The sequence below is a fragment of the Fundulus heteroclitus genome, unplaced genomic scaffold, assembly GCF_011125445.2.
Source record: "Fundulus heteroclitus isolate FHET01 unplaced genomic scaffold, MU-UCD_Fhet_4.1 scaffold_48, whole genome shotgun sequence".
Taxonomy (NCBI): Eukaryota; Metazoa; Chordata; class Actinopteri; order Cyprinodontiformes; family Fundulidae; genus Fundulus; species Fundulus heteroclitus.
The window spans coordinates 2,482,408-2,493,170 of record NW_023396901.1 but is presented as its reverse complement, the minus strand read 5'-3'; the positions used below and the strand labels follow the sequence as shown (position 1 = coordinate 2,493,170).

The 10,763-nt window shown below is 39.3% G+C and overlaps 1 protein-coding gene across 2 annotated transcripts; it reads left to right on the top strand.

The window, feature by feature from the left end:
- Positions 1-1,594: 1,594 nt before the first annotated feature.
- kctd13 (potassium channel tetramerization domain containing 13) lies at positions 1,595-10,472 on the top strand. 2 transcript variants are annotated; one of them, XM_021308490.2, is made up of 8 exons: positions 1,595-1,999; positions 2,939-3,022; positions 3,664-3,924; positions 6,361-6,530; positions 7,836-7,925; positions 8,089-8,141; positions 8,227-8,422; positions 9,081-10,472. In XM_021308490.2, exons 3-8 carry the CDS (start codon positions 3,687-3,689, stop codon positions 9,324-9,326), a joined length of 993 nt encoding a protein of 330 aa, XP_021164165.2. In that variant the 5' UTR covers positions 1,595-1,999; positions 2,939-3,022; positions 3,664-3,686; the 3' UTR covers positions 9,327-10,472. The 2 variants fall into 2 exon arrangements, with proteins under 2 accessions (XP_021164165.2, XP_012737694.2); XM_012882240.2 differs by lacking the exon at positions 2,939-3,022 and having other exon boundaries at positions 1,596-1,999.
- Positions 10,473-10,763: the final 291 nt, after the last annotated feature.

Below are 10,763 nucleotides of genomic sequence, written 5' to 3'. Positions count from 1 at the left end.
AACAAGCCCCACCCCCAAATTAGCATAATCTCACTCTTAACTTTTGATAAAAGTTGAGAGGTCTGTAAACACTAAAAGTGTGCATGTGCAGCCAGCAAGCGGAAACTAACAAGGAACGAGTGCACTGTGAGTGCGTCAGAATGATTGGCATGTGGGACAACGAATAGATGAGGTGATACCCCCAGAACTTGGTCCTCTGGGACAGAGGGGGGTGAGGGCAGGAGCAATCTTCTGACCAATCCCTCCCATGCGGTCTAAATGACAGGATTAGTCAGAGTCTTTACAGACCTGCTGCTCTAACAGAGATCTGTTTTTTTAACCTCCTTTTTCTGAATATGTAATGTATTGACTACCGTCAGGATAGATAGACCATTTCACCCAGTATAAATGGTAAAATGGTAAATGGCTTGTACTTGTATAGACCCCAAAGCGCTTACCACTACAATCGGTCACACACAGATTCACACCCTGGGAGTGGTAAGCTATGTTAGTAGCCACAGCTGCCCTGGGGCAGAATGACAGAAGCAATGATGCCACCGGGCCCTCTGACCACCGCCAGCAGACAATTCAGGTGAAGGGCCTTGGCCAAGCACACAACAACTGAGACCGTTGGAGCGGGGGATAGAAGCGGCAACAAATTAATTGGCAACCCGCCAGGATGAACTCCCTAACTCCTGTACCACTGTCGTATAACAAAAGTGTTTTTGCACAGGATTACCAACTATAGCTTTAATAGTGGCCATGAGGTGCTTTCCTGACATTCATTCTTTGTTCTGTTTTATGCCAGACCAGGATTATTTACTGGCAAAAGCTCAGTCTCATTGGATCAAGACACACAGTTCCTGTTAAGTTCTAACGTGTTTATCCCAATATTCCTTCAAAACCGCCATTTGGCTTGTAAATAGAATCTATTTTTTGTTTTGGAGACTTAGAAGCCCTAAGTTGCCACAGAGCCTGATACAGTTTTTTAACAAAGACCTTTGACAATTTTTATGCCCCTATTTTCATTCTGCATGTGGTGGCAATATAAATATGAGTTCTTTCCAGTGTTATTTGCCTAATTTCCAGTTTTGTAATACTCAATAAAGCCGCTGTACTTAGAAACGTGCAAGTTTAAGCAAGCAGCAATGTTCTTGTATTTGCTGTCTTATACAGATCAAAGCATATTTGCCTTGTGTTCTCTTCTCTTTCTTTTTTTTTTATTGGCAGTAATGATAAATGGGTCTTTGTTTCGTCATACCTGTAAACCAAGTAAATTGTGTTTTTCCAATTATTTTTTTGCGCTGAAACAGAATGCAAAACGTAGACAAATAATATTTTAGCGTTACTGAGTAGAGAATTAACCTTTCTTGCGTAGAAATTTCCCATTCTAACCACTTGGAGGCAACAAAGCTTAATCTAACTGCAAATGTACAAAAAGGCCATTTCCTGTCCCGTCAGGCATTCTCAGAAATAACTTTTATGAGTATTTTTAGGCATTTTCTCCTATGCTTTTAAATACAAGTTCGGTCAAGCAAACAACAAAGGCTCAGCATCTGAGACTGAAACTAATAAGAGCTGCCAACAGGGGGCGGTAGATTTCACTGAACTTGCAGAAAGAAGCGGAAGAAGATCGTCTGGCTTTCATTTCCGAGTGACCTAGTTAGCTTCCAGCATTAGCATCAGTTGATAGTCAGCGTCTGAAACAATGGAGATGGCCCCAGACGATATTATAATGTGCTTATTCGATTAGCACATTTAGACTGGCCATCACAGAAGAAGCGGTACTCGGCAAATTACATTTATTAGCCGGAAGCGTATGAAACTGCAGTGCCGTTGTTAGCTTGTTTATATGGGAAGGTGCTTGCGGTTAAAGAGAGAGATGTCAGTGCTAGCTGCGTCGTAAATGGTCGTGTGTCGTTTAGCTTGTTTATACTAGCTGACAGTGCTTGCTTTATTTATTAACGCTACTCTCAGAAGAAGAGTTTCCCCCTTTTAGCACCCTTGGATGTTCAGCGTGGTGAGTACATTTTATAACACAAGCTAGCCGAGAGTCATCTGCGTGTTTACGTTTGATATGTCCGTGTCTCGTCGTCTCAGGTGGACAATAGTTGGTGCTGTGATGTGCAGTCATGTCTTGTTTTTTTTACTGGAAAGTAAATTTAAGAATGTATTTGCAACTAAGAGAATAATACCCCTTATAGATCCAAGAACTTGGCTGTGAATTGTGTTTTCTCAAATTGGAAAAGGATTAGGCAGGATTACAGATAATGAAGGAAATTCCGATGAGGACGATAATCGATAAAATGTAGGCCCAGTCTGAAAAGAGGGACTCTTATCACAGTAGCCTATTTAGTAAAAGAAATCCTCCCACGCATTTGTCTTATTTCCTGATTTGATGATAACTGCTCAAACCAAGGTAGGCTTTCAGTTTACTCACATCACACGACGTGATGAGGTTATATCTTCTTTTTTTTATCATTATTTTCAAACTGTTTAAAACATCCTGTAATATAACTGGTATAGCTAGTGTCATTTTAAGAGATCACTTAATTGAATCTAGAATTTTTTTATTTATCTATTTTTTTAAACCAGAAATGTTTTGTTTTGCCGTCTCAGTGTAGATCTTTAGTAACTTTTGCCTAAATATGTCAAAGTTAACCCAAACTGCTCCAGTATAATTTAGCTCTCATCATGCCAGAAATGTTAGATCCTCTAACTAGTTCCAGTTTTTGCTTGTTTCCTATATCTGTACACAAAAATGAACTGAAACTAAGATTCAGATTTAGACCAACTAATGGCTGTTTTTGCCCTTTCAAAACTCAGGGTTTTTACTGGGCCTTTAAAAAGTCATTTATTTAGAAGTGCACAATATGGAGAACCTTATTTTGATTAATCTGCATTTTCCTCCCTCTTGGATCATAAGCATCCCGTAAACTTGCATCTCTATGTGCAACAGGGGTGGGGAAGCTTCATCCAATTACAGATGCAACAATCAACTGGAATCCGCCACTTCTTCTTTGTGGGTTCTGGTAACTAACAGGTCAACAACTGAACAGCTTTTTATTGTTCTTTTAATTTAATACAGAGAAATTAACAACTCCCTTACTTGTTGGTCTATAAAAATGCATCAACCAGCAGAATCTACTTTTTTGCACTTTTTTCAGTCTAGTCCATCAGTGCACCCGACTGTCCAAATATAATATCACCATCCAGGGTATGAATGCATGCCATTTCAAACATAATAACCTGTAATGCATTGTCTTCATCTTTTTTTCCTCTTTTTTTTTTATTTATTTATTTTTTTGCAGAAGTAATTCTAATCGGCATACACTGTAGTGATGTCAAATGAAGTTAGTTATACTGTACATCTCTAAATGTATTTGTTTTAATGTTGGGCTTAGAAATGTCTTCAGCATGGCAGCTTTTCTGGATCAGGTCCCATTTAGTTGCATCTTAAATGTGTATGTTCGTCCCCTCCATGCTTCTTTGATAATTTTCTTGTTGATTTGTTACTTTTGTGTTTCATCTTGGACCTAAATAGCTGCTATAGTAAAGTCAGCTTTCTGAAACTGGGAAAAATCCAGCAAACAGCTAAAACAGTGTGATCATCACCCCCATTTTTAACTACCTAATTTTTCTGTTTATGGGAGAAATAAGCTATCCTGTTCTTGTGCTCTGCAGTCAGGAAGTGAGCCCACAGCCCCATGTCTGCGGAGGCTTCAGTCGGCAGTCATGATGCCGACTCCGTCCAGTCTGCTGTTCCCCAGCCTGCCTGCCACAGCACAGATGAGCACAGAAATCCGGGTCTGATGGGGAGCAAGTACGTCAAGTTAAATGTTGGCGGCTCGCTGCATTATACGACCATCCAGACGCTAAGCAAAGAAGACAGTCTTCTGCGAAGCATTTGCACTGGAGCAACAGACGTTACCATAGACTCTGAAGGTGAGTGGATGTGGCTGAAAGCTATAAGCTAACCTGATTGTATATTGTACTGTCTTGTGTCTTGAATGCATAAAGAAAGTCACAGTCAGCCTTCTACCACGTGGAGAACATTTCCAGGATTAAAGGACTGATGTCCCAACGCGATCTAGAAAAACACCTCCGTGCCTTTATCTTAGTCACATTACTGCTGCAGTGTTTTCACAGGTCTGTCCAAAAAATCAACCAGAATGCAGCTGCCCGCATTTTCACTAAAACCAGGAAGATGGAGCACATCACCACAGTCCTAAAGTCCTTACACTGGCTCCCTGTAGCTCAGAGAATAGACTTTACAGTTTATATAGATTGCTTTGACCTGTTTGAAGAAACTGGCAACCTCTCAATTTTCTTCATCACCATCTCAGCAGAGCAAAAGACACCTCCTGCAAATGAGTTAACCCATTTTCATTGGTTTCACTCATTTTCCCCACCCTTTTGCAAAACAGTTAACGCAGATGTCATTCATGCAGTCCAAACTCCATTGCTTTAGCTGTGGAAGCAAAACAGAAACCACATGTTCCAAGCTCTTAGAAACTTCTTGATCAGAATGAAATCACTGAAGCACCTGATTGACACTTCTTTACACAATTTTTCAATTTGCAATCAGTTTGCAGGCTTTACGTAAAAGGTGTCATGTTGTGTGTTGTTCTTTGCAAGCTTAGATGTTCTAAGGCAGATGAGAGTCAGAGTAAGAGGTAGATGGGTCAGGGGAAGAAGATTATGAGTAAGAGGAATCCATGTGTGAGGTGGAGGTGTAGCTGGAAGGGCTGAAGTTACAGATGAAATTCAGGCAACTATGATTGATCATGTGGTAAATCATGGCATTTCACTTAGAGGTGCAGGACAAAGAGTCCAACCTTTTCTAAATAGAAACACGGCTGCATCCATTGTAAGAGTTTTTCGGTGGGAGAGCAGGTATTGCTGCTATACAGTATAAACAGATATATCTCTATCTATTCCTATAGAGGAATTCTTCAGTGCATGGAGATGGAAAGTATATGATCACGGCTCCTATGAGCAGATGCCGTTGCTCAATGCAATGACTGCTGCTGCCCTTGATATAGATACAGAGGCATGTCAAGGATGGATCAGGAATGCAGGAAGATTTTTCCCAAGGTGCATTGCAAGGGAAAATATTGAATATGACGTAGATGAGGCCATGTGGCCTATTCATCAGGTCAGAATGGACTAGAAGGAACAAACAGCCCTAGTATTTTCTGTTGGAATCTTTAATTTTTTGGAATATTTCATTTGTTTATCTGGGAAAAAAGAATGAAGAATCAATCAAATTTACATCACAACATATTTGCTTCTGGATCCATTTTTTGCAAAAAGGCAAATTTGACTACAAATGACACTGACATGCAAGCTGCATACAGTCGTTGGCTACAATGAACCAGCAATGCTGCACTGATTCACATTGAGTGTGGTGTTTTGAATTTTGTTGCCCCTTGTGTAACGAATGATTGGAAGGGCTCAAACATTTGTGTGCAAGTTGTGTTGTTTGAGGGCAAAATGTGCTTTTGGATCATATGTTAAATGTTTTGGCAGAGTTGGAGCCTTTTGCAAACAAAATGTTTAATTTTGACCATTGGTGCCACTGTTTAGGCCTCTGCGTTAACTGTTTTGAAAAATGTGGGTTTTTGAGTTGACTGCTGCGTCAAAGCAACCAATAAAAACTGTAAAATACTTCTGTTAGTTTATAAATCTCTTTAAGGCTTAGGACCAAAATACATTACAGACCTGTTGTTGCTGTATAAACTCTCCTGATCTTCTGGTTCTGGTCTACTCTGCATACCCAGAACCAAACATGGAGAAGCAGCATTTAGTTCCTATGCTCCACAAATCTGGAACAAACTTCCAGAAAAATGCTAATCAGCCGAAACACTGAATTCCTTTAAATCAAGAATGAAAACCCACCTGTTCAGATTTGCTTTCAGCCCATAATAACATGAACACTGACCAACATATTTGATCTGTATTGATGTTTTCACCTGATACAATTTAACGTTTGTTACTGGTCTCACAACCGGTACCTGTTTCGACGTGTTTATGATGATTTTATGTTTTCATGATGTAAAGCACTTTGAACTGCCTTGCTGCTGAAATGTGCTACACAAATAAACTTGACTTGAATGTCAAAAATGTCAACATTTATTTATACAGTACTTTAAAAACAGGTGTATAACTGCACCAAAGTGCTGTACAAGAACAACAAGAACACAAATTGATAAAAACAGAGTATCATGAATGCTGGGTCAGTTTTAAGAACCCTGGTCCATTTGATAATTTTAATGTCAGGAATGTCAATGATCATTTCCATGTTTGCGAATCTATTTACTTGTTCCTCTGCAGTTTGCAAAGAAACATCAATGTGAGAAAAATGTTCCTGTTCTATAGGTTGGGTGGTTTTGGAGCGGTCTGGCCGACATTTTGGATTGGTTTTGAACTTCCTGCGAGACGGCTCGGTTCCACTTCCAGAAGACCACAGAGAACTTGACGAGGTCCTGAAGGAGGCCCAGTACTACAGAGTACAGGGGCTGGTCCAGCACTGCCTCAATGTCATGGAGGTAGTTAGAAGAACTTACAGGAAAATAAGATTATAAAATGAGCTGGAAAATGTCACATTATATATTTATATAATTTTATATAAAATAATATTTTACATTTATATAATAAATATAATATATAATATATTATATAATTTATATAATTCATGTATTTTGTCCTAATTATTTCAGTGGGTTAACTTTGATACTTTCCTAACTAGAACTATGTAATGACAATTTAATTATTTTTGCACTTAAAATAAGAACGATTTATATCCGTTTTATGTCAAGTACAGGATATCTAATTACTTTATTTTAGGGTTAAAAATACTCATTCCATTGGCAAATAGTCGTATTTAGCTGTTCAAATCAAGGAAAAATATACTATTTTCAAGAAAATCGTACTTAATTTTAGTTCCCTTTTTGCTGTGCGCCCCTCCTGAGAGGGAGAGCTATCAGTCTCTGCCGGGAGGACAGAGTAGATGGACTACACTGCCCTGTTTCTAACATAAGGCCAAAATAAACGTAACTTTTATATTGAATTAACTTACTAGGTTTATTGCTGCTAGCGCGTACTCCGGGCACGGGCTGCCTTACATGAATGCACTTCTAGTTTCGACATTACAGTCAGGCAGTCTTGTAGACAGCTAAGGGGTCCAATCAGGTAGTGACACAGTGTACCGTAATGCTCCGAATATCCATTGAGCGGAGCGGCATCGTTGCTAACCAAAGTCGTACTTGCACATTTTAACAGATTTTTGAGCACTATCAATTTGTGAGAAAATGTAAGGATTTTAAGTGTTCCTTGTTGTCTGAAAAATACAGTAGTCATAGTTAAAAGATTTCATTCATTTCTTTTGTAATCAACCTATAGTTTTGTTTGATTCCTTTAACTAATACTGAGATCCTATTGCTTTGTCTCTTATTTTACAATTTGTCAGAAAATATCAAAAGAAAGTTATCCGGCTTTTTTATATATATATATCAGAATGGTCTGTAATTTTCATTTCATTGTCATTTTGACTTAATTTAAGTAAACTGTTCAAACACTTCATTGTTTTGAGAGCTCGACACCAGGAAAGAACCATCCAAACGCACCTCAGCGTTCACTAGAGGGCTTGTTTTTCTGTATCTCTGCGATAAGCTTGAGTCGATTCAAAGTTTTATAGAACATTTCCAAAATATTTGTCATTAAAGGGTGATTTTATTTTTTTTATTATGGTAATGGACATTTCTCGTTAACTGAGACATAAATTGTTAAAATTTTCTCATGTTTCCTGCACGTTTGAAAATAATCTGTTGTTTTGCCCTTTTCTTCACGTTCAGAAACAACAGGATGTTTTTGAAAGCGTGTGCCGCATTCCAATGATCACATCAGCCAAAGAAGAGCAGAAGATGATTGCTACATGTAGAAAGGTAACTAAATCTAAAACTCAGAGGATAAAACAAAAACCCTATGGGGGAGATATTGCTGTTTTCTGTTCCCAGCCACATTAATCACCTTTCCTCTTTTTGTTGTGTTTTTAATGACATCTAATCCGCCGTATTTGTCTCATTTATTTGTGTTTCTGATCTGCAGCCAGTAGTCAAACTCCAAAACAACAGAGGGAACAACAAATATTCTTATACTAGGTAAAACACTTACCGAGCAAGTTTTCTATAGATGTACATTGCTGATCGTTCTGCTCGTCCCAATCATTCTCTGTCTCGTCATCAGCAACTCTGATGACAACCTGCTGAAGAACATCGAACTGTTTGACAAACTTGTGCTCCGGTTCAACAACCGTGTGCTGTTTGTGAAAGACGTGCTCGGCGATGAGATCTGCTGCTGGTCTTTCTACGGCGAAGGCCGCAAGATCGCCGAAGTGTGCTGCACCTCCATCGTGTACGCGACAGAGAAGAAGCAGACCAAAGTAAGCGTCGCGTGGATCCGCAAAACCACTCATTCACTCACTGGTTTAGGCTGAAAGATGCGTTCAATTGCCAAGGAGATAATTTTTACACACAAAACAAATGTGGAAAGTGGTGTGCGTTTGTGTTGAGCCCTCCTTGCTGATACCACAGAGTAAGAGGGGTGAAAAAACCCCAGTGGATTCCCAGCTGGACAACTGTCAGTGACCCGTTCCAAAAGTCTGACCTTTGATGAAAGCAGAAACTATAAGAAGTCTAATTTATAATTTAAAACCATGTAAGAGAGACGGTAAACATGTTTTAACGAGGTGCTCTGGTCAGATTACACCAAAGTTGGACTTTTTGGCATACATGCAAAAAAGGCTCCACCATTCCCATCGCCCAGCAAACACCATCCACTCACTGTGAAACATGGTGGTGGCAGCATCATGCTGTGGGGAAGCTTTTCTTCAGACAGGGAAGCCTGTTGGATTGCATGAGACGGTGGCTGGAGCTAATTACAGAGCAATCATGGAAGATTGTTCCAAGCCAAATAAGCCTTAAGATTGGGGTGAAGGTTAACTTTCCAGGAGTATGAATATCTTTAGAAGGCATCTGTTAAAGCAGTCATTTTTTTAAAAAAACAACAAAATAAACAATTTGGCACGTTTCTGTTTGTAGGTTGAGTTTCCTGAGGCGCGGATCTTCGAAGAAACACTCAACATCCTCATCTACGAGAACAACCGATCCGGTCCAGGAGGGTTGCACCTTTTAGATTCCAGAGGCTCGGGTTCGTCGCTCGGGGCTGGCCAATCAGAGGAGGAAGGAGCCGTGGGCGGGGACAGGCGAGTGCGGCGGATCCACGTAAGAAGGCACATAATGCACGACGAACGAGGACACGGCCAGCAAACCGTGTACAAGGACTAACTGTGACGACAAATACAGCATGGAAGATGTTCATTATGTTGGTTTTTGTTTATTTTTTTTTTGTATGTTTGCAAAATGAAAGCTGTTCCTGTTCACAGCAATAGTTCAGCCTTTGCTCATTTCCTCAAATGTCTTTAAGCACACTCTCAGAGATCCGGTGGTTGACTGATTTGCAAGCGAGGAGAGAGTTTGTGATGTTTACAGAAAAAAAATGATAATTTGCGTACGTTTTTGTTTTTTTTTTAAAGTCAGCTGCGACTGAAACCTCCTGCATGTTACTGAATGAGCCTCGAAACCCATTTGTCTCACAGAACAGGCCACCCGCCGTGTACATGGGTGTAAATAGTTTGTCCTGGCAGCTTCGTCTGTGTTTGATATGTAGGAAACATTTATCCAGGCTGTGATGCATCCGGTTTCTCCGTTGGGGGGGACGATGGTACTGCTGAACCGAGGCCGACTGACAGAAGTCGGCGAAGTTGAGCCGCGACACGTTAACACTGGAATTAAAAAGAAAAGCCATCAAATAGTGAAGTTGTTGAGCAGCTCGGGTTTTCTCTGTTTAAATTATTATAAATGCTGCTTTGAGCTTTTTCTTCTTCCTTTTTTTTATTAATTTATGAACTTAATTTATTGTTTGGTATTTAACTTTTGTAAATGAAATCAATCTTTGTTACCTGATGCTTGAGTCCTGATTCTGCCATTATTGAGCGCGCTTCATTGCGCTCAGCAGATTTGTTTTTTATTTGCTCCTCTAGATTAATACAACCGTAGCTTTTGGCTTTAGTTCAGTGTTTAAAAAAAAAAAAAAAAAGAGCTGTGACTATTTTATTCTGTACGTCTTTCTGAGCCATGTTCTCTCTCCATATATTTCATCTTACACGAAATCGCAGGATTTAGCTTGAATGAATTAGCCACAGTCGGTAAAAACGTCATGTAGACTTTACGGTGGTTTCAGGAGAGGGTTAAGGTACTGTTTTCGTTCTAATTTTCACTAGTAGTTAACGAAGCACTCTTTTAAAGAAGGAAAAAAAAAACATGTTGAATGCAAATATGTATGTACGACCCTTTACCTTGGAACACCTTGGAAAATGCACTAATTCAACTTCCGTCCTGGAAATGTTCAAAATAAATAGCTTATGAAATCTATTGTCTGCTTCCTATTTTTATTTTCTTCTTAAAATGGATCAAACCAGGGCGATAATTAAACAAATGATACAATAATAGATTAAAATACCATTTGACAAAAGCGTGTCTATTCAAAAATGCTTAGTGGGGGCATGTTACTGGTAAATTCATACAGTCCAGAATAGAGCCACACACAGAGTCAAATTAATTCATAGGACTCCAAACAGTTTTTTTCAAAGATAATCAAATGTCTTGTTGAATCATTATCATTCTATTTCCAGTGAGTTGGACACTTTACAAAAGTGCGAGGCC

Bases quoted from the DNA above. Each gene is read 5' to 3' on its own strand.
- kctd13 (XM_021308490.2), top strand. From the start codon at position 3,687: ATGTCTGCGGAGGCTTCAGTCGGCAGTCATGATGCCGACTCCGTCCAG. The intron at 3,925-6,360 runs GTGAGTGGATGT...CCTGTTCTATAG, and splicing joins CGTTACCATAGACTCTGAAG to GTTGGGTGGTTTTGGAGCGG. The intron at 6,531-7,835 runs GTAGTTAGAAGA...CTTCACGTTCAG, and splicing joins ACTGCCTCAATGTCATGGAG to AAACAACAGGATGTTTTTGA.